Here is a 24,580-nt window from a genome sequence, read left to right on the forward strand (position 1 = left end):
AAATACTCAAGGGTACACACACACACACACAGACAAACAGACCCTCAATTTTTGTGCTGTTGATGAACATGGAGCTTGTCAGGCCCCCAGTCCATTTTACCTTTCTCAGAAGTCATGGTGCTCTGGTTCCGGTCTGCTTCTCCTGGAGTTCTATATTATGCTGATTGCTGCTGCCAGCAACACTCTTCACTTTATTTCCTCAGGTGTGCCCGTGGCCACCTACCTGGTCAGAAGATGACTCATCTCTGAGTTTCAGGCAGTTACTGGGTATCTAAACCATACAAACAAGTAGCACATGAAAGGAAAATTAGCAGCCTGGAGGTTGCACCACTGGCTTGATAAGAAAGCCTACCATTCAAATAACATTAATCCTGAAGTGTAGATTACTAATGTGGTTCTTAGGTGTCGTCAACTGCCCTATAGGGTTTCTAAGGAGTGGCTGGTGGATTTGAACTGCTGACCTTTTGGTTAGCAGCCGAGTTCTTAACCATTACGTCATCATGCCAGATTACTGATGGGTGTCTCAAATTCCAAAATTGTTCTCTGAGGACATCTGAATTTATTAGCCTTCCCCTTTCTTTTAAATTAAGGTTAAGGCAAGACTGATCCATCTTTCCTAATTGGACAGAAGAACAAAAGTAAGAGAGAATTGACCTATTTCTGTGACCTGAAGATCTTCAGTGTTACCTAGTCAGGACACTGTGGCCTTACCCTTCCAGCTCTTACTCACTTATTTCTAACTTCCTGTTACTTTGCTCTTTGCCCCAAATCCCCATTGGAAAGGGGAGGGGCACTGTTAGATATAAAATCAAAGGACCTTGGCCTCTGAGTCAGGTAGTTGTGTGCAGGTCTTCAGTCTCTTCCTTCCCGAAAGAAGTTTCAGTGTATGGCCAAGTCCACTTCTGCTGTTTTAATCCCCATAAGAGAGTGAATGCTACAGCCATTACTCTCTGATCACTGCACCCTGGGTCAAGTTCAAGCTACAGATTCCTCTGAGTTTCAACACGACCTTTCAGAATAAAACTCACGCTCTCAAGGCCTGGAACTCCCTCTAAATTCTCAAACTAGAGACCCTGAACTTTGAAATTCAGGTCTCCATAAATCCTAAACCTGAGTGCTAAACACAAGAGTTTCCTTAGTTATGACTGTCAAGTTGGAGCCTCCACAAAATGGAATAGTTGTTTGTACAGTGGCAGGTGAACTGCCAGAAATTCAAACTGGATTCAGAAGAGAACGTGGAATGAGTGATATCAGTGCTGATGTCAGATGGATCCCAGCTGAAAGCAGATAATATCAGAAAGGTGTTTACTTGTGTTTTATCGCCTATGCAAAGACATTCGACTATGTGGATCATAACAAATTATGAATAATATCGTGAAGAACGAGAGTCCCAGAAAACAACTGTGCACATGAGGAAACTATACTTTGTATTAGAGATAGTCAGAGGAAGATGAGTATTTCCTCAACTGTCTATCCTTATTTTTCATTTTAGATTATTGAGATTACGTATTGGTTTGTGGGCTATAAGGGCTAGAAAGGGTGTATCTGAGTTGAAAAAAGTTGTTGGAGATGAGGTGTTCAAGAGCTAGGCTGCTAATCAAAAGACTGGCAGTTGGAATCCACCAGCTGCTCCTTGGAAACCCTATGGGGCAGTTCTACTCTGTCCTGTAGTCTTGCTACAACTCGGAATTGACTCAACGACAGCGGGTTTTTTTTTTTTTTTAATATACACACTCAAATGCAAAGGCATTTGACTGTGTGAATCATAACAAATTATGGTTAACACTGTGAAGAATGGGGAATTTCAGAAGAGTTAATTATAAATTGTACTCATGAGGAACCTGTACATAGAACAAGAGTCAGTTGTTCAAACAGAACAAGGGGATAGCGCATAGTTTAAGTCAGAAAAGGTGTTTGTCAAGTTGTATACTTTCATCGTACTTACTCAATCTGTATGCTGATCAAATAATCCAAGAAGCTGGACTATATAAAGAAGAACGTGGCATCAAGATTGGAGGAAGACTCATTAACAACCTGCTTTATGCAGATGACACAACCTTGCTTGCTGAAAGTGAAGAGGATTTGAAACACTGATGAAGATCAAAGACCACGGCCTTCGGTATGGATTACACCTCAACATAAAGATAACAAAAATCCTCACAATTAGACCAATGGGCAACATCATGATAAATGGAGAAAAGATTGGAGTTGTCAATGATTTCATTTTACTTGGATCCACAACCAACACCCATGGAAGCAGCAGTCAAGAAATCAAATGATGCATTGCACTGGGGCAAATTTGCTGAGAAAGACCTCTCTGAAATGTTAAAGAGCAAAGATGTCACCTTGAGGACTAAGGTGTGCCTGACCCAAACCATGGTGTTTTTAATTGCCTCTTATACATGCAAAAGCTGAACAATGAATAAGGGAGGCCAAAGAAGAATTGATGCCTTTGAATTAAGGTGTTGGTGAGGAATATTGAATATACCATGGACTTCCAAAAGAATGAGCAATTCTGTCTTGGAAGAAGTACAGCCAGAATGCTCCTTAGAAGCAAGGATGGTGAAACTTCACCTCACATACTTTGGACATATTATCAGGAGGGACTAGTCCCTGGAGAAGGACATCATGCTTGGTAGAGGGTCAGCAAAAAAGAGGAAGACCCTCAATGAGATGGATTGACACAATGGCTTCAACAACTGGCTCAAGTATAACAATGATTGTGAGTGAGGATGTTGTAGGACCAGGCAGTGTTTCATTCTGTTCTACATAGGGTCGCTATGAGTCTGAACCAACTCGAAGGCACCTAACAACACAGTGGCAGGTGAGCGTTTTGAAGAAGTAGCGGAAGTCCCGTGTCCTAAATAAAAGTCCAAGTGTTTCCAAGTTAGGCAAGTATGGTAGGCAGGATAATGTTTCCCCAAAGATGTCCCAGTCCTGAACTCTGAGACGTGTAAATATGTTACCTTACATGGTAAAGGAGTCCCTGGGTGGCACAAACAATTAAGTGCTGCACTACTAGCTGAAAGTTTGATGGTTCGAACCCACGCAGAGGTACCTCTGAAGACAGGCCTGGTGATGTGCTTCCCCGAAAGGTCACAGCTTGAAAACCTTATGGAGCAGTTCTACTCTTCACACATGTGGTCGCCTTGAGTCAGAATTTATTTGAAGGCAACTAACTGACTTGACAGCACCTAACAATGATAGGGTCCTTCACCCCCAAATGTAAGGAACCATTTGTGTTTTAATAGATTTGTTCTCCCTATTTCAATCAAGAGGGGGAAGAAAAGCAACACAGTTAGGTCCAGGATAGAATGGGAGAAAAATTAGAACAAAATTCAAATTCCTAAAAAAGGCCAGTCTTACTGGATCTGTAGAGACTAGAGGGGCCTCCAAGATTATTGCCCTAAGATACCCTTTAAACTTGGAACTGAAGCCACTCCCAAAGTTCACCTTTCACCCAAAATAGTAAATTGGCCTATAAAATAAATAGCATCACCCTTGAGTAAAGAGCTTGCTTAAACAATCAACTGTACGGGACTAAAGGGTCAACATTTACCCAAAAGCAAAGACAAGAACGTAAGGAGGGGAAGGGAAGCTAAATCAATGGAAAGAGAACAAACAGAATGGAAATAACGAGAATCCTGATGCATTGTGAAAATCGTAACCAATGTTACAGAACAATTGGTATAAAAATTGTTAAATGGGAATTGAATTTGCTATGTAAACTTTCACCTAAAACAAGAAAATATTTTTTTTAAAAAGGCAACACAATTAGCAGAGCCACCCCTCAAAGTAAATTTCTAAAACTCCTCAACTCTTCAATTTCTTCCACCTATTTCCTGCCTTTGCTCTGGCTTTTCTGTAAGCTACAATTCCCTAATGGCAAGCCCCTACCTTCATCTATCAAAATCCTACCATTTTTAAATATCCATACCAAAAGCAGCCCCTTTCGTAAATGGATTCATTGTTTACTTTCATTTTCCATTTGTATTGTTTATAGATGTAATAGTTATCATATTCTCCCTTTTACAACAGCTATTTATTTATTATTTTTTCAGAAGACCTAGGACAATTGCCTCTTTAGAAACTCAAAGCCCACATAGCATTCACTGCATGATAATTAATTTTTTGGGAACCATGAAAAATAATCATTTGTAGTTAAAATAAAAGTTCTTAATTAGTTATTCCTAAGATCTGTGTGCACCTTTTTCAGAAAGATAAACTTCACTTTAATGCAACATTGAAGAAGATTGCAAAATTTCTGTGAAAATTTTATGTCCAAACAATTATCTCAGCTTGATGTTTAATGTTGTTACACAAACAAACAAACAAAAAGAGAGACAGAGATAAGAATCTACCTGCCCATTAAATTCACTTGCAATAGTGGAAGGTATTTGATTCCGTAACTAATGTCAATCATGTCTACCCTAAAAAAAGGCGATAAGCAATAGAACTTGCCTCTCTCCCATTCAGGCAGAGGCCTGTTTTCAATCAAAACTCTTCTCAAAAGTCAACACGTTAGGATTTTAATGAGTATGTTTTTGTTGTTAGGTGCCGCTGAGTCAATTCCTACTCATAGTGACCCCATGTGAAAGAGTAGAACTGCCCCATAGGGTTTTCTTGGCTGTAGTTTTTATGGAAGTAGATTGCCAGGTCTTTCTTCCATGGAGCCACTGGGTGGGCTCAAACTGCCAACCTTTCCCGTAGCAGTCAAGGGCTTAACCATTTGCATCATCAGGGCTCCTTTAAGGAACATGGGCTCCAAGTATTCCACTTACAAGCACAGTACTTACACTGTTTAGAACAGAGAATAACTGTGATCATTAAGGTTGTATGTCAACTTGGCTGGGCCATGATTCTCAGTGATTTGGCAGTTATGATGTAGTTTGACGGTCATGTGATGTAACGTAATCTCCATGATTAGATCTGATATAATGTGATCACCTCCCTGATGGAATCTGCTGAGTAGCCAATCAGTTGAAAGGGAGTTTCCTTGGGGGTGTGGACTGCATCCAATATAGGTGGACTTTCTGACAAAACGAGTTGGCTTTTTCTCACTCTGGACCCTGTGGCTGGCTCCTGTTAATCTGACCTCCTGTTCTTGGAACTTGAGCTAGCAGCTTACCTGCCTATTTTGGGATTCGTCAACCTCCACAGTCTGTGAGCCAGGGGGCCTGCCAGTTTACCTGCCTATTTTGAGATTTTTTGGCTTCCGCAGCCTATGAGTCAGAGGCCTGTTGTCTGACCAGCTGACTTGAGTTCACCAGCCCCGGCAGCTACATGAATCAGGAGAAGCCTCCAGCCTAAGCCACCGATTTTGATCTTTCTAGCCTTCTGAGCTATTTCCTTGATATAAATCTCTGGTTTTGCTTCTCTAGAGAACCTAACCTAAGATGATACCCAACCAAAACCAAACCCATTGTTGTCGAACTGATTCTGACTCATAGTGACCCTATAGAACACAGTAGAATTGCTCCATAGGATTTTTAAGGAACAGCTGGTAGATTTGAACTGCCAACCTTTTGCTAGCAGCCGAGCTCTTAACCACTGTGCAACCAGGCCTCCATTGAGAATAAAGGAATGAGAAAATAATCTTTGACTTACCCTTGGTGTCCTGTTACTTGTAGTCCACTTCTTATTTTTAAAGAAGCAAAAATTAGGCCTTATCTGATTTGGGGAAGCACAATTTTAAGATAAACTACTCTAGGGCAGAATCTGTGCCTTCTCTGTCTTTCTACATTTCAAGGCATTCAGTAAATGTCACACAGAATTAAATTGATAGTGAAATTTCCTACTAAACTGACTTGTGTGTGAGTAAATGGACCTGCCATTAAACAAGATCATGAGTCTGAAAATGCTCTAAGATAGTCGTACTATCCAAGTGTGCAAAATGTATTTGTATTATGGAATCCGGAATCCTACTCTACCCATCCTGTCTAAATCATAGCCTATCATTTGACTTATAGAGCACATATTCTGCCTACTTGTAGACTAGTTCTGACATTGAAGATTCTAATAGAGAAATAGGGTAGTGTGGGTCTGCTTAAACCATGAAGTTAGTAAAGCATGTTCCTCTCCAGCCTTGGGCATGACAACGGCCTCAGGAAATAATCTGATCAGCTCAGAAGCTGAACCAACCTGCCAACCAAAGAATTACTGGAAAGAAAGTTACTATCCTTTTAGTAATTTTTTTTTAAATGACACAATATGCAGAAACCCAATATTCAAAACCTATTTATTAGACTAAGGAAACCTGGCAGTAAAAATTCAACTGAAGTGAATTTACTAATGCAGCCCCAGCAGTTGTGGTCAGTTGGGCTTTGGGCATACACTCGCAATTTTAGAAATTAAGTAAACTCCTTAGTTTAAGGGCTTTAAATAAGTTAATTATGCAACACAACTTAAGTACATTATGGTATACCTAAACAATGGTATACAGAGCAGCCATTATTAACTACGTAAATTTTGGTGACTTGAAAAAAATTCCTATAACTTAAGTGAAAAAAGAAAATCAAAATTATACGTATAGTGTGCTTGAGCTACAGAAATTGTATCAGTAAAAGACCAGAAACCAGAAACAAATGCAGGAAAGTATAAGATCAGGTAATATCTTGGTATATTTTTTCATGCATTTCATATTTTCTCGAAATAATTTTTCTTTTAAGTAATACTGTCAACAGAGGAGCTCTTCCAGAGACAGCTAGTGACCTTGGAAAAATCAGTTATTTGGTTTCTCTAAACCTCAGCTTGTTCAACTGTAAAGTATAAATAAAAATGCCTACCCTCAAACAGTGAGATGGTTTTAAAAGTAACAGAATAATGCCTGGCCTCATCAAACGCCCATTTCCTTCCATTTAGGATCTAGTATTTTTTTATGTTATTATAGGAAAGTCTTGTGGCTTAATGGTTAAGTGCTATAGCTGCTAACCAAAATGTTGGCAATTCGAATCCACCAGGTGTTCCTTGGAAACTCTATAGGGCAGTTCTACCTTGTCCTATAGGGTGGATATGAGTTGTAATTGACTCGACGACAACGTTTTTTTATGTTGTTATGCGGAAACCCTGTTGGCATAGTGGTTAAGAGCTATGGCTGCTAACCAAAAGGTCTGCAGTTTGAATTCACCAGAAGCTTCTTGGAAACCCTATGGGGCAATCCTACTCTATCCTATAGGGTTACTGTGAGTCGGAATCGACTCGATGGCAAGGGGTTTGTTTTTTTTTATTTTCGGTTTATATTGTTATGTGCATAATGAGTATATTAGAGTAGAAAGCTAACCAAGATCACTCCAGGACATATGTGTGTGTGTTTAATTATGGGCACCATTAATAATAACATTCTCTATTCTCCATCCTGGATTTTCCAAGACAAATTGTAAATGTAAGTAAATTGACGTTTCAGATCCAAGAGGTCATAAACCAGATAGGTAGTTTTATTAGCAGATCTACTCTAAAAACAATCCTTTTATCCCATTTCTAGCAGCCTACCCACACCCACATTCATCAACCACCATGTCCTCATAATGTCGGAGAATGACATTATCATCATTATCATGATAGAGCATGGAAATGGGGGACAGCTTGGTGGGGATACAGACAGCCTGGGGGACGTCTGGACGACCTACACTCATCAGTGCTTGCATGAAAGCATAATTGGAGCTGTTGAGAGAGGTGGTCAGTGAGAAAGGACATTCTCCATGGCAGTAGTTTGCCATGAACCCCCTGGGGGCAATGATCCACTTGTGCCAACCCAAGTCCCGGAAGTTGATGAACAGTTGGTGACGATGGCAGAGGTTCTTGCAAGAAGCCTTAGGGACAGGGATAGCTGACCTCCTTTTTCGGGGTGAAGGGTGGCACTGCTCAGGGTTGAGGGTCACCACCAGCAGGGAAGCATGAAGGAGGTGTCTCAGTCGGGCACAGGTGTCCTCAAGCTGGAAACTGACCTCTGTATCTCTATGACCTTTGACCAGGATTTCCAGGAACAAACTGAAATTCTTCTTGGAGTTGTTATTCCAATCCTTAGCCACATGCAGCAGATTGAAGTGAAGGATACCTTGAGGCCATGGAACTGACTGCAATGCAAACATTTTACCCAGCTTAGGGAGGGATCCATCCCTACCCCGACCCCCAACCCCCATATTAGGTTCCTCAACCAGAGACAGCGCCAATTCCAGTTCTGGTCCCAGGTTGTAGTAAGTGTTGGGTCCCAAGTCCAGGCTCAGCTGAACCATTGTTAACTGTTCCTTTTCTTTGATGGTAGATAGGTTAAAGTAAAGGTGCTTCTGTAGGCAAGAGGAGGCTTGGGAAGGTTTCTTGGAATAAAGAAAGAAGCCTAGATGGGAGCAGAGAGATAGGAGAATCACCATAATATATTTTACTTCATATCAACCTACATGATATAAATATAAATATCCACATACACAAAATAAGGACAAGAAATTATCAGTTATACTCTAAAGCCTACCATTTGGGAGAATTTGTTTCTCTCACTCCCCCTTCTAAGCCAGAGATTCTTATCTTCTATGGGTCCCCAACGTATCCTGGATAGAATTTGGAGGGTCCATGATGGATGGAAAAAAGAAGTTAATTTTTATTCTCAATGAAATTTAGCAGTCCCATCAATTATGAATATAGGAAAGAAATCACAATAATATTATCAGGGTCTATGACATTGTTTCCAATAAAAATCACAGATATCTATGTTCACAGCATATTGTTGTTACAAATATCTTTAATAAACATTTATGCTCATGCTACATTTTTTCCAGCTAATTATGGTAATTACAGTCCTTTCCCTAGATCTTATTACTTATTGCATTAAGAATCATATACATTACTATACACACATTTGTTTTTACAATATTTATGCAAATGTATTTCAACACGTAATTGGTTTCCTTTGAAATCCTAAATATTTTATTTCATACATGCAAACCACAAGTCTGGAGAAGGGGTCCATTGGCTTCAGGCTGCCAAAGGGATTCATGGCACAAAAATGTTTAAGAATCCCTGTCAGGTGTTGCTGGCCGTAGTCTACTCAGATTGACTTTAATAAAAACTCCTGTGATACAGCCTAAATCGGACACTTAGAAACCCCTTATTTTTGATCCTTAGGGAATTCTTGTCTGAAGCCCGCAGTTATCAATGTCAATAACCTCAATTCTTGCAGCTCTGAATACCTGGTCTCTCACCTCACTGAAGACTGAAGTATACAACGGGATCTTTTAATTTCTCCACATAGACCTGCTTTTCTGTATCTTTTGAAATTGTAGATGTGCTCTCCCTATTTTCAAAGCTAATTTCCCTGCCTGCGTTTTGAAACCTCACTTACTCCTCTAGAAATAGGCTCATAGACTATACTTTTACTCCTTTTTTTCCTCTTCAATTTCTCCCTCTCTACAAAGAACTTCTTTGGCCTAATAGCACTGTTCTGTTGGTAGGTGAGGGCCACCCAAAATAGAGATTTCCCAGGTTATTCGGCTAGTGGAGAAATCAAAACATAAACCCAGGCATTCTAGCCAACCCAGCACAATGCCTCTTCGTTCTCAAGTCTCCCTCGAAAAACGATAAAAATAAAAAAGCCTTTAAAATTACCCAGTTTCTTCTTTCAAGCCTACTTACTATATCATCCATCCTGTTCTTTTCATTGCCAATTTTTTTAAAAGGAACACTATATATTCTGTCTCCACTTTTTAGCACTAACAAAAACAAACCAAACCTCCTGCCATGGAGTTGATTCTGATTAACAGTGACCCCACAGGGCAGAGTAGAACTGCCCCTTAGGGTTTCCAAGGAGCACCTGGTGGATTTGAACTGCCAACCTTTTGGTTAGCAGCCATAGCTCTTAACTACTATGCCAGCAGGGTTTCCTCTTAGTACATACACCTCTGTTATTTTCTAACTCTTTTACCGTTAACTTATTTACTCCACTGAAGCTGCTTTCTCAAAGGCTGGCTAGCTGTCAAATGCAGGGATGTTTTCACCATCCTTAGCCTTCTTCAACTGCTCTGAAACATTCTTTCCTGAAGGCAGCTTCAAATTAAAATATATTGGTCTCCCTCTTTATCACTAAATCACATTCTTCAGGCATGAAAGAAAATCCAAAAGCCAGATTTGACCGCATGAAAATTTAAAAAAATCTGTATGTGGAAGACAGCATTTACAAAATTAAAACACAAAGAACAACCAAGGATTCTTGTTATACAAGACGCATTGTAAAGAGTTCTTCCAAATGATTGAGAACGATCATTAAGAAAAAGATGATTCCTCAGAAGAAAAATGGCTAGAACATATGAACAATTATTTGAAAAATAAAAACGGCTCATTACCCATTTGAAAATGCATGCCACCTGACTTTAAAAAGTCCAAATTAAAGCAGTATCATTTTTTGCCACAATGAGATTATTTTCGCTCCCAGACTAGCAAAAAATTAAAACCTAGAAGAATGCTTTCTTCCAAATGGTAATCAAGGGTAACATCCACAAATAAATCGGAGTATAACAATGCAGTAAAGGTGAATGAGCTACAAATACACACAACATGGATTAACCTCACAAATAGAATATTGAGTGAAAGAAGCCAGATACGAAAAAGGATGCGCTCCATGGTTCCATTTATATAAAGCTCAAAAATGGGCAAAACTAACATAGAACCCTAAAGCTAACCCTCTTAAGAATTTATACTAAGGAAATAATAGAAAAAAATGCACACACAAAAATGGATGTAAAGCTGCACTGATATATAGTAGGTCTGCGCCCATCAACAGACTATCAGTTGCACAAATTACGGTACATTTGAACAATGGGATATCATTGCAACCACTAAAACAAGGGTAAATAGACTATTTGCTCTCATATCTGAGAGATGACCATGATCTGCTGGGTGATCCCACTTTTGTAAAAATATTGCAAGTTTATATTATATACATGTAAAGAAGCAAAGTCTGGAAGGATATACGCCAATTATTAATGGTGGTTTTTTTCTAGGGAAAGGTTTGAAAGGGAGAATGGTGAGATTACCCTATTCCTGTATCATTTGATAGGAGTATGATTATACAAAAATCAAAGTTATTTCCATGGTCGGGGGAGCATTCTTCAAACCGTATGCTCCACTGAGTTCTCTCTCCATGGAAAACCCTTCCACTAGCCCTTCACACTTCCCCTTATTTCTTAACCTCTCCCCAGAAACTTTATCTGATCAGTCCCCCCATCCGCCCCACCAAATCCCCCTCACAAGGCCCTGAGCCTCTGTTATAAAACTTAGCACAATGTATGGAAGCCATCTGTTTGTCTATCTTCTATAAACTCTTTAAGGGGCAACTTTATATTTAATCTCTGCATTCTCAAGGCCATACAGTTCTAAGCACCTAGTAAGTATCCAATAAATGATTCTTGAATCAGTATTCAAATCTTCTCTCCAGTTCCTGAAATCTCAATTCTGCATCTGAACCAGTAGGAAGGCTGTATAGAAATGCAGATTATCTACTCCAATCTCAGATTATGAATAAGAATTGGGTGGAAGAGAAGGGGTAGTAGGAACTAGGCTGGAGAACCAATTTGGTGAGTGCTTAGTTTGGGGAACTATTGTATAGCATTCATTTAGATCTTCATATTAAGGTCACGGTTATGACATACATTATTGCTAGTTATTCACAAATCAAGAATAGCCTTTTCTACCCAACAAAAGTAGAAGAGATGTGGAGAAGGGAAGAAGTACTTATGGGCAAATTGAGCTCAAGATTTTCCTCTCCTGCTCCTGTGAGTCGCAATCGACTCAACGGCAGTGGGTTTCTGGTTTTGGCTCCCTGCTCACCGTATCACAGGCATCAGAATATGTATGGGGACCCTGGTGGCACAGTAGTTAAGTGTAACTGCTGCTATCCAAAAGGTCGGCAGTTTGAATCCACCAGGTGCTCCTTTTAGGGTTGCTATGAGTTGGAATTGACTGGACAGGTTTGTTTTTTTTTTTTTTTAGCATATGTATGTGGTTGGCTTAAAGTATTCCACCACCCTTCTTTCCCCTAAACCTCAGCACAAAGCAGTTGATTCAAAAAAACCCACTGATTTCTGACTCTGTTCACACACTAGGTTATAGATTACCTACTGTCTGAGCCCTATGTCCTTATTTGTTAAAAAAGGTTGATAAGAATACCTGCCTTCCTCTCAGGATTGTGATTGTGGTTAAATGAGATAAATATGCAAAATATCCAATACACTGGCCTTCTACAAGCCACTCAGTACTTGCTATTTCCCTTCTCCTTTCCTTTCTTCACATTGCCTGCTTCCAGATTTTCTCAGGGGAGAGGGAAGGCACTTCTACATTCTTACCTTGGTCTGGGAGGAGTCGGAGTACATTTCCACGAACACCCAGCTCCTTTACGTAGCATAAGTCTTGGGAGACCCCAGCAGTTGCTGCTGCTTCTTGATCCTGGAAGATTTTCCTTAAGATATAAGGCACGGATAGGAGCTTCCGGGGTGAAGGCACCTTGTCTAGGCCCAGAAATTGGAGAAGGACGTGTTCTTGAAATTGGAATGGCTGGCACAAGGCCAGGGTTAGCAGAAGGCCAAGAGCCAAGACAGAAAGGGAAGGACGCATGGCCTCTGAGGTGAAACAGAACTGACTGTTCAGGATCAGAAGAGCTCTAGCGCCAGACTGCCCAGCAATTCAAGTGCTGCTACTTTATCTGATTTAAGATAATCAAGTGTGAATTGCTCTCTTCCCAGCTTCTCCAAGGCAATTGGATGCGACAAGACATAGAACTTTTTTCACTCCCCTTATTCTACTCTTCCAGAAAAAATTCACAAAACAAAGATTATCAGTGCATTAACATAAACTCTACAACGATCTGAGGCTTGTCAGTGGTAGAGAGAATGCAAGGGAGACACGCACTTATTATTTAATATTTATTGAGCAGCTATTATGTGCAAGGCATTGAGACGGATGCTAGAAATGCAGTAATGAATGATTCAGAGTCTTACGATTGATAGTCTAATTAGATAAATATAGGTAAATTTCTGATAGAGGTATATTTCACATTGGTGTGAAAAACTAAGCCAAAAAAGCGGGGGGGGGGGGGGGCGGGGAACCCATAACCATTGAGTCAAACTCATAGTGGCCCTATCAGACAGTAGAACTACCCCATAGTAGTTTCCAAGGAGCACCTGGTAGATCTGAACCACTGACCTTTTGGTTTGCAGCCATAGCTTTTAACCACTACACTGCCAGGGTTTCTGCTTTAAGAAGAACTGAATTTTGCCCATAACCCTTTGCACTTCCTGATTAAGAGTCAGGCTGACTCAGTTAATTCTGGTTTCGTTACAATGTTGGGCAAGTCACTAAACCTTCCTAAATTCTAGTTTTCTCAACTGAAAATAAAAACTGACTTTCTAATTTGCTGTAGGAATCTGACAAGATGATTGATACATTTGAAGTACTCAGCACAATGCCTGCCACATAGTGTTCACAGGGGAGACAGCTTCAAAGCTTAAGTAGACATTTTTCAGTGAGACAAACAGGCATTCAAGGCTGAGAGAACTACATATGAAAAGACATGGAGCTGATCTGAGTCTAAATATGGCAGCATCTACCTGTTTTTGTTTTTTTGTCTTGTTTTGGTTTGGTTGGGTTTTTTTTTTTTTTTTGGCCAAACTACTTAAAGATTTTCAAATGCTATGAAAGAATCAGAGCTGTGGTGCTGTAGTGGTTAAGAGCTATAGCTGCCAACCAGAAGGTCAGCAGTTCAAATCCACCAGCTGTTCCCTAGAAACATTATGGGTCAGTTCTGCTCTTTAGGGTCACTATGAGTCGGAATTGACTTGACAGCACCCAACAACGTGGAAGAACTGGTTTATATTTAACACCAATATAATTCTCAAACATTTTGAGAACAGGGACTTTATCATTATACATTATTTAATATCTCCTATTTTAAAAATTTGTTTCCCCCAAAGGAAAAAAATAGTTTACCATTATCTACAGGATAAAATCTAAACTATTTAGTTTGGTATATAAGGACTTTCTTGACCTGGCACCCATATTCCTTCCTACTCTCACATTCATCCACCCACCATCATAGAGGAGTTGCTGGGTGATATGAAAGGTTAAGGAATCACTGCTGATAGGTTGGAGGTTCGAGTCCACCCAGAGGCACCTTGGAAGAAAGGCCTTGTGTTCTACTTCAGAAAAATCAGCGATGAAAAACCCTGTGGAGCATAGTTCTACTCTTGCACACCAGAGGTCGCCCCGAGTAAGAATTAGCTCAACGGCAACTGGTTTTTCTTTTTTTCTTACTGTCCACAGTGTTGATGCTTTAACGACACAACCTATTTATTTGTGGTTTTCTCACGAGCTCATTTCACCTCAAACTTTTCCACAGACCAAGTTCAAAGGTCATTTCCACTGCAAAGACTTTCTTGACTTGCCTGAATAGGTTTAGATGCTTCTTCCTTCTCCCACAGAGCCTAAATTGGGCGTCCATGATAGCACTTATCACAGTGCATCTCACTGTGTTTGCCTACCTCCCCTCCTAACAATACACTTCTTGGGGATCAGAACTATTATCTTTTTGTTTAATTATCTCCACCGCCAACAAAAGTGTCTGGCAGATAGTAGACATTCGGTAAGTATTTGTGTAATAAGTGAGTGAGTGGATAAATTGGTGTTATTTCCATAGATCTCATTCTTCCAGGTAGCCAGATTTTCTCCATCCCCATTGCTCTTATCACCTCTTACATGCATCCTAGTTAACATTTTTAAATTAATCTACAATCCAGAACTGTCTTCAACAATAAGCCTGGGTTGCAATTTGATTTTCTGTATTTGACTTTCCAGGCTCAAAGTCAGAAATTAGACTGTGTTTGAATTCTAGGCCCAGCACTTATTTAGTTGTGTGATCTCATGCAAGTCACTCGACTGTAACATGAGAATACCTTCTTCGCTATGATAATGCACGTGCAGTGCTCCGAGTAGTATCTACCAAATGGTAAGCACTCAATAAGCACTCAACAGCTATTATTATTTTCATTATTGTTTATTAAAAGAGAGTTCAAGTTTATCAAGGGAAAGAAAGAATTCAGAGTGCATATTCAACTGATATAGCAAAAAACGCACCAGATTAGGAGTGGGGAGAATCTGAATTAATCACAACCCTTCCAATGACCTATTATCTCCCGCAATTCACTCAGTCTTTTACAATACATACCCAGGTGTGAACGTTTTAAATGGAAGGATTTGAAGGGTCTGTTATAAAGGGATAATCTGTTTGGATCTCAATTTTCTTATCTATAAAATCATGGATTGAATTTGACTGTCTTTAAGGGCCCTGCAAACAAAAATATTGGAATTCTGGACTTTTAGCCCAAATTGGAAAATCAAAAAAGAGGCAATTTAGCAAAATAGTGAAAAACTGGTCCTAGAGTTATGGACCTAGATAAAAATCCCAGCTCTATCACTTATTGGCTGTGGGGCTCTGGACAAGTTATTTTTCTGACCTTTGGTCAATAAAATGAGAAAAATATCAGGCTAGCTAGAATTATTGTGATTATGAGCATAAAAATATCCAACTTCACTAGTAAACAAAGAAACACAAATTAAAAATTAAACGTCTTTGTTCCTCCAATTGACAAAAATGAAAAAACACAATACCCTGTGTAGATGGATGAACAAGGAAGCAAGCGCTATTATACACTGCTCCGGGGCATACACTAAGAAAACTTTACTCGAGGACAAGTTTGCAATACATGTCAAAACTCTTAAAGCATTCATGACCTCTCACTGGCAATTTTAACATCTAGAATATTACTCTAAGACACTAGAATATAAACGACACAAACCAAAAACCAAACTGATTGCGGCTGAATCGATTCCAACTCACAGTGACCCTACAGGACAGAGTAGAACTGCCCCATAGTTTCCAAGGCTGTAAATCTTTACAGAAGCGGACTGCTACATCTTTCTCCCATAGAGCAGCTAGTGGGTTCGAACCACTGACCTTTCGATTAGCGGTTGAGCACTTTAACCACTGCGTTAGCAGGGCTCCTAAACTATGCAAGGGCAGGGACAAATGGTGGGCGTATTTGTTGAATGAATTAAGTGATAGAAGTGGACAAAGAATTACAAATATATTCATTTTAGTATTATTTATTACAGAGAAAACTGAATCTACAAGAGTAAATACATTATAGAACATCCATAGGTTAAATTATTAGTCATAAATAATGTTGTAAAAGAATATTTAATGGCATCGAAATTTATCCATGAACATTGTTAAACAAAAAAGGGCAGATTTGCAAAAATATGTAGAAAATACCCGTAACTTTATAAAAATAATGTCGAATGCACAGAAAAAAATTTGGAAAGATACATATCAAAATACAAATTGCTATTTCTTAGTAATTCATTATAAATTTACTATAAAATTCAATATTTTTCAATTTTTTGAAATCAAGCATTATTTTTTCATCAGAAAAAAAGTTATTTAAATAAACAAACAAAATAACAGAGTTCTGACCGCTGAAGCACAAAGTGATTTGGATGTTCGTGCCAGGCAATGAACAAATATTGAGCATCTAGAAGCAAAAAACCCGTTGCCATCAAGTCCATTCCGACTCATGGTGACACCATGTGTTACAGAATAGAACTGCTCCATAGAGTTATCTTGGCTGTAATCTTTATGGAAGCAGATTGCCAGCCCTTTCTTTCTTGTTGCCTCTGAGTCATTTCAAATCATCAACCTTTAGGTCAGTAGTCAAACATAAACCATTTTGTACCAGTTGGGGACCTTCTGTTCTAGGTAACAGAGGTATAACAATCACAAAACAAAGTCCCATAGTTAAATGGTTAAACGTACATGAAGAACCAAAGAAGAGAGCTTCAAACACATAATGAAGCTTCTCCAATCCTGGCCCTATGACCTCACTCACCCTATCCTACTGAAATGTTTTCCTACTGAAATAAAAGGGTGCTGACATTTTTTATTTTGTTTTTGTTGTTTAACTTTTTCATCTTGATTGAATTGTAGACACATTATTCATCATCTCTAAACATGAAAGTAAGCCATGGCATTAGTACCGATATAGTAAGGAAAGTTGGGAAGAATCTTCAGCAATTAGGGAAAAATTATTGAGGTGTCCTATTTTTTGGAAACCCTGGTGGCATAGTGGTTAAGAGTCTGGCTACTAGCCAAAACGTAGACAGTTTGAACCCACCAGGCGCTCCTTGGAAATCCTATGGGGCAGTTCTACCCTGTCCCATAGGGTCTCTATGAGTTGGAATCGACTGGACAGCAATGGGTTTAGTTTTTTGGTTTTTATACTAATTATAACTCACAACGTGATGACTATTCCCATCCTTGTTGTTTCAAGAGAAGGAAAGAATGAGCACAGGGAATGAGGATTACACAAACGGGTAGACCAGGAAATATGCTAATGGCACCTGCAAAGTCAACCTACCAAAAAATTTTTTTGAATAGAATTTGACATTTAAAAATTGAGGTAGATATCAAGAAAAAAACAGAATTTTCTTCTTTAGGTATATTTTACTACTAACCACAGTATTTATTTAGAATTATGTTTAGAGAATGGGGAATGGTATGCAATCTATTCTGGGTAGGAGTAATAATAAGATGTAGTGGGGGAAAGAAGGCATACACAATTAAATATTGGTAGTATTTTCCGATAAGAAACCTTTACATAGATCAAGAGGCAATTGTTCAGAAAAAACAAGGGGATTCTGAGTGGTTTAAAGTCAGGAAAGGTGTGCGTCAGGACTGTATCCTTTCACCATACCTATTCAATCTGTATGCTGAGCAAAGAACCGGAGAAGCTGGACTGTATGAAGAAGAACGGGGCATCAGGATGGGAGGAAGACTCATTACCAACCTGCGTTATGCAGATGACACAACCTTGCTTGCTGAAAGTGAAGAGGACTTGTAGCACTTACTAATGAAGATCAAAGACCACAGTCTTCAGTATGGATTGCACCTCAACATAAAGAAAACAAAAATCCTTACAACTAGACCAACGAGCACCATTATGATAAGCGGAGAAAAGATTGAAGTTGTCAAGGATTTCATTTACTTGGATCCACAACCAATGTCCATGGAAGCAGCAGTCAAGAAATCAAACAACGCATTTCACTGGGCAAATCTGCTACAAAGGACCTCTTTAAAGTGTTGAAGAGCAAGGATGTCACCTTGAAAACTAAGGTGCACCTGACCCAAGCCATGTTATTTTCAATTGCATCATATGCATGTGAAAGCTGGACAACGAATAAGGAAGGCCGAAGAAGAATTGACGCCTTCGAATTGTGGTGTTGGCGAAGAATATTGAATATATCACAGACTGCCAAAAGAATGAACAAATCTGTCTTGGAAGAAGTACAACCTGAAAGCTCCTTAGAAGCAATGATGGCAAAACTGTGTCTTACATATTTTGGACATGTTGTCAGGAGGGATCAGCCCCTGGAGAAGGAAGGACATCATGCTTGGCAAAGTACAGGGTCAGTGGAGAAGCAGACGACCCTCAATGAGGTGGATTGACACAGTGGCTGCAACAATGAGCTCAAGCATAACAACGATTATAAGAATGGCGCAGGACCGGGCAGTGTTTCGTTCTGTTATGCATGAGGTCGCTATGAGTCGGAGCTGATTCGATGGGACCTAACAACAGCAACAAGTATTACTTCTCATGAGGTTTTCTTCCAGCCATTTAACAGTTTGAACATTGTTATGAATTGAATTACGTCCCCACAAAATATGTGTTATATATGTTACAAATCCTGATCTCTATGCCTGTGGTTATAACCCCATTTGGAAATGGTTTGTCTTAGTTATGTTAATGATGCAGTATTAGTATAGGATGTATCTTGAGTCAAATCTGTTTTGAGATATAAAGAAATTAAAAGAACAAGCCAGTGAGGAAAGATGGGGGAGGATTGATGCCAATCCACCCGGAGAGCTCCAAGAAACCAGGAAGCAGAAGCTGAAGAGACAAGGACCTTCTTCCAGAGCCAAAAGAGAGTGAAAGCATTCCCCTTGAGCTGTTGCCCTGATTTTAGACTTCTAGCCTCCTACACTGTGAGAAAGTAAATTTCTGTTTGTTAAAGCCACCCACTTGTGATATTTCTCTTATAGCAGCGCTAGGTAACTAAGGCGTTTACCATATTGCTCAACAACAAAACCAAAACAGTGTAAATAAAAATCATCAGAATCACTTTAATGGCTGTATAACAATAGCACATTGTATTAATGTAACATATTTTACTTATTTAGGATTTTTCTTTTAATCTTGAGACATTAAATAATTATATCTTTAGCTGTATTTTATGACTCGCCAATTAAACTTTATCTGCATTTCATACTATTTTCTTATTAAATTATAGGTCAGATTATCGATTCACTGTATGTAAATACCGTTAAGCACCTTGAATCATTTAGATAAATTGTTTTAGATTACGTATCAATTTAAAATTTATATCTCATCTTAAAAATCTTATACTTTATATCGCATCTTAAAAAATTAAAGAAGGAAGAGAATATCCAGTCTTTACCACTGAACTCTCATTTACTGCTGCCAAATATGAGTTGGAATCAACTTGATGGCAATGGATTTTTCATATCTTAATTTAGCATTCTTTGATTACTAAGGTTTCTTTTTTTTTTTAAGTCATTGTATTTTCTCTTTGCTGAGGAGAAGCTGCCATGAACCAAGGAATCAGGGCAGCCTATACCAAAAAACCAAACCCATTGCCATTGAGTCGATTCCAACTCATAGCAGCCCTATAGGACATAGTAGAACTGCCCCATATGGTTTCCAAGGAGCCCCTGGTAGATTTGAACTGCTGACCTTTTGGTTAGCAGCTATAGCTCTTAGCCACTATGCCAACAGGGTTTCCAGGACAGCCTATAGAAGCTTGAAAAAGCAATGAAATAGATTGTTTCTTATAGTCCCCTTGGGACCAGAGCCGATATATTTGCTTAGGTTTAGAAGTTCCGCTGAGAGCTATCTAGGCACTGCCAACCCAAATGTACACCACTCACTCTGAAAGTCACCTAAAACTAATGCTACTGAAAGTGTGGTCGGTGGACCCATGCCCACTGCAAACTGTTTGCTACTGGTCCTTGAGAACACAGTGCAGAAAATGAGAGTAAGCATCAGAGTAATTTGACAGAGTGATTTTATGTCAGATGAGTACCTTTTTTAAAACAAGGCCTGTGGTTTTTTATGTTTCTTTAATATCATTTTTCTAGTCATTTATTTTTATTATATTTTATTAAAATGTTGGTCCACACTTGATTGGAGATCAAAACAACAAGCTGGCCTTTACCATAGACAAGATGAAAAGTGCTATTCTAAAATATTTGACTCAGTGTATTAGTTTTCTATTGTTACTGTAACAAATTACCACAAATTTGGTGGCTTGAAACAACACAAATTTATTATCTTAAAGTCTAAAGGTCAGTCATCCAAAATAGATCTTACTGGGCTATAATCAAGGCATTGGCAAGGCTGCATTTCTTCTAGAGGCTCTAAGGGACAATCTACTTCATCGCTTTTTCAAGTTTCTAAAGGCTGTCTTATTTCCTTGTGTGATGGCAGCTTCCCTTATCTTCAAAGCCAGCTTTCGGCTCTCTCTCTCTGACCCTGATCTCCTCTTCCACTTGTAAGGATCCTTGTGATTATATTGGACTCATCCAGATAATCCAGGAAAATCTTCCCATCTCAACATTCCTTAACTTAATCACCTCTGTAAAGTCCCTTTTGCCGTGTGTGATAACGTATTTACAGGTTTTGAGGATTAGGATGCAAACATCTTTGGGGGGGCCATTATTCTGCCTACCACACTCAGCCTATTGGTTTTAGCCCTGAAAGTCACAATCTTAAATCTACCTTCAGAGAGGAAGAGGGGTTCTTGGTTACACCAGACAGACTTATTTTCCATGAATACACATCTCAGGCCCTGGTCCAAGTGGTAATTAAATAATTTGACCCTGAAAACAAAACAAAACAAAACAAAAAAACCCAAAACAAGCAGAAAATCCTTTCATGGTTTGCACGAGTTTCAGCTGTTACAGGTGATACCCACCAAATCATTTAAAATCATTTTGTCTATTTGCCTGTCTGGAAACAGTTGTTAGATAATACTACTGGAAGTTGTCACGCCACTACCCTGTAACCCTGCCAAACAGTTGCAAAGCTCTATCAGAATTTACCAAATTTTATTAATATTTTCAAGGTTTTTTTTTTGTCGATTTACTAAGGGCAACTTTTTGAGTTTTATCAAACCACCACCATTTGTTATCACTAGCAAGACCTCTCTGTAGTACAACGCAATAATTTGGGTTTCCACAATATTCTACTTCTTTCTGACAGAACTACTAACAGTCACCTCAGGTCTTAGTATTATTTCCATAATCCATTGTGATTCCTCTCAGTTTAAACTTTTATTTTTCTAGAACCAGCAGAAACTAATACAATAGTAATTATCAACTAACATTTAGATTTTTGTATGTCTGCAAGTTTTCACAATTATAAACAAAGCTGGAGTAAGTAACCCACCTGTACACAACTTTTTCATACTTGTTTGACCTTAAATGCCTGGAAGTGGGATTTTTATGAAAAGATTTGCACTGGTTTATAAACCCTGTATGATGCTTATAATTTGACATGAAATCTAAAATGCTCTTCCAAAAGACTGTATAATTTACATCCTGTTGTATGGGATATTAACTTGATGAAAAGGTAGCCTCCAAATACATGACAAGTTATGCTATCCTGGAGCCCTGGTGGGGAAGTGGTTAAGAGCTTGGCTGCTAAGCAAAAGGTCAGCAGTTTGAATCCACCAGCTGCTCCTTGGAAACCCTATGGAGCAGTTCTACTCTGTCCTATAGGGTTGCTATGAGCCAGAATCGACCCTACAGCAAAGTTTGGTTTCTGGAATGCTATCCTAGAAGTCATAGAATAGAAAGCTTCACAGATCAAATTAAGGTGCTCAAATCATGTTTATTGAATCAATTAGAGACACACTGAGAAGCAAGGGGAAGAAGATAGGTTAGGTTAACATACTTAAGAAAAAAAACAAACTATTGCCTTCGAGTCAATATACTTAAGATAGGGTGCAAAATACCGTGGAAGGACCACACTACCTGATGCGTGGGTTACTCACTGTTCATATATCTTGTCTTTCACTGTCCCTCTCTTCCACATCATTTTTTCCATTGATGGTATGATTATGAGAACCAGAGTTGAACTGAGCTTTGAACAAGGGGCTTAGCAGATGCTTGCAGCCAATACACACGTGCTCTATCAGAGAGGTCTAAGGGCAAGTATGCCTGGCCACAACTGACTAAAGAGTTATAGAATTTACCTGCATTTCGAAGAACACAAGTAGGGACAAAATGGAGCCATAATGGGTAACGGTTTTAGGGTTGACATAACTGTGGTATGATCTCCATTATATGCCTCCACCTTTATCCCTAACTATAAGTAACACTCTTGTTTGTTCCATCATATTGTGCATTTATTCTATTATCTTTAATGTCTTAGATATAGCTAATTTACTCTCTGTATTTAAAACATTTTATGAATTCTGCCTAAGTCTGGAAAACATCTTGCTTACTCATTAGTATACTTAACACATCTTAGGAGTCTTGTCCATGTATCTTAAGCTACAATATGTTGTTAGGTGCCATTGAATTTATTCTGACTCATGGCAACCCCATGTGTGCAGAGTAGAACTGCTCCATAGGGATTTTAAGGCTATGACCTTTCAGAAACAAATCGCCAAGCCTGTCTTCTGAGGTGCCTCTGGGCAGGTTTGAACCACCAACCTTTTGGCTAGTAGTCAAGCACTTAACCATTTGCACTACCCATATACACATATACATAGTGGTTAAAAGCTACAGCTGCCATCCAAAAGGTTGGCAGTTCAAATCCACCTGGCACTCCTTGGAAACCCTGTGGGGCAGTTCTACTCTGTCCTATAGGGTCGCTATGAGTCAGAATCAACTTGACAGCAGTGGGTTTTTTTTATATATACACATATGCTTAATTTATATGCTGAAAGCAATTTATAGGAAACCCTGGTGGCACAGTGGTAAAGAGTTGGGCTGCTAACCAAAAGGGTGGCAGTTCAAATCTACCAGGTGTTCCTTGGAAACTCTATGGGGCAGTTCTACTCTGTCCTACAGGGTTGCTGAGTCAGAATTGACTGGACAGCAATGGGTTTGGTTTTTGGTTTAGCAATTTATAAGTTACTGTCTGGCTTAATACTTACCAGTTTCATGCATCCCATTTGCTTTTATTGTTTTCTATACGACGGCACTGGGTTTGGTTTTTGGTTTTTTATAGGACAAGTGGAGCCCCGATGGCACAGTGGTTAAGAGCCTGGCTGCTAACCAGAAAGTCGGCAGTTTGAATCCACCAGTTGCTCTTTGGAAAGCCTATTCTGTCCTATAGGGTGCTTTGAGTCAGAATTGATTTGATGGCATGGGTTTGTTTTGTTTTTGGATAGAAGTGAATATTCTCAAATAATACAGCAAGCACACAATAAAGATCTCATTAACAGTGTCCCTAAGTACTATTTTCCACCACATACACTCCAACGTTGCATCATCAATCTTCTTCTCCTTCCTTTTTTTTAAGCCAGTGCATATAATTGTTATTATTTAAATTTATTTGGATTCAACATGATTCAAAATATTTTCATGTTTTGTGATAATCTGAACTTCTTTTGGAAATTCCTTTGCCAATTTTTCTCTTGCATTATTCATCGTCTAAAATTTAAGTTGAAAACTAATTAGCGAAAACTCTTTGGATATTGGGCACTTTTGTCTGTCACATTTGTTCGTATCTTTTTCTCAGCTTAAATACATCTTTCAATATTATTTAAAATGTTCATTGCCACATGGAAATTTTCAGCTTTCATTTGGTTAAGCTGAAATGTTTTATGGTGCTTGATTTTTGCCTCATGCTTAGAAAAGGCTTTTCCACCAGGAGAATACAGATTGCTGCCCATATTTTCTTTCTAGTGTGTATTTTCATATAGCTGAGACTTCAGGTGAGTTAATGATTTCGTGATTTAATTTTCTCATCTATAAAAATGGGAATAATAAGAATGCATGTTTATACAGCTGTTATGAGAAATAAATACACAATTACATATAAAACAGAATAGTACCCCCCCCAAAAAAACCACTGTCGTTGAGTCAATTCTGACTCAGAGTGACCCTATACAGAGCACATAGTAAGTTCACAATCATCGTTAGCTATCATTACCCCTGCATCAGTATGACACAACTTTAAGAACGCTTCTTGGGTTTTTGAAAGTAATGTAAGTTCTTGGAAATATATCCAAACAATAGAGAAATATTTGAAATAGAAAATAACAGCTTTACCTGTAAACACGGACAGTGATTATTTTTCCAGCTGCTTGCTTACCTATATTCCTACGGTAATAAATATACACATAAAGAGAATTATAACTTTATTCTTATAAAAATGGAGTTACATGATAAATACTGCTCTACCTCAAAATTTGTTACTTAACAACATTTCTTGGATAACCCCCTCCAAGATTTACTGTA

General features: G+C 38.8%; 1 protein-coding gene across 1 annotated transcript; it reads right to left on the reverse strand.

Moving 5' to 3' along the window:
• Window positions 1–7,267: 7,267 nt before the first annotated feature.
• On the reverse strand, window positions 7,268–12,786 carry GDF3 (growth differentiation factor 3). Its single transcript, XM_003410806.3, has 2 exons — window positions 12,327–12,786; window positions 7,268–8,332 (listed from the first exon to the last, which is right to left on the reverse strand). The coding sequence occupies exons 1-2, from the start codon at window positions 12,592–12,594 to the stop codon at window positions 7,485–7,487; spliced, it is 1,116 nt and encodes a 371-aa protein (XP_003410854.1). The 5' UTR covers window positions 12,595–12,786; the 3' UTR covers window positions 7,268–7,484.
• Window positions 12,787–24,580: the final 11,794 nt, after the last annotated feature.

Source organism: Loxodonta africana, chromosome 4 (genome assembly GCF_030014295.1).
Source record: "Loxodonta africana isolate mLoxAfr1 chromosome 4, mLoxAfr1.hap2, whole genome shotgun sequence".
In the NCBI taxonomy this organism is placed as follows: domain Eukaryota; kingdom Metazoa; phylum Chordata; class Mammalia; order Proboscidea; family Elephantidae; genus Loxodonta; species Loxodonta africana.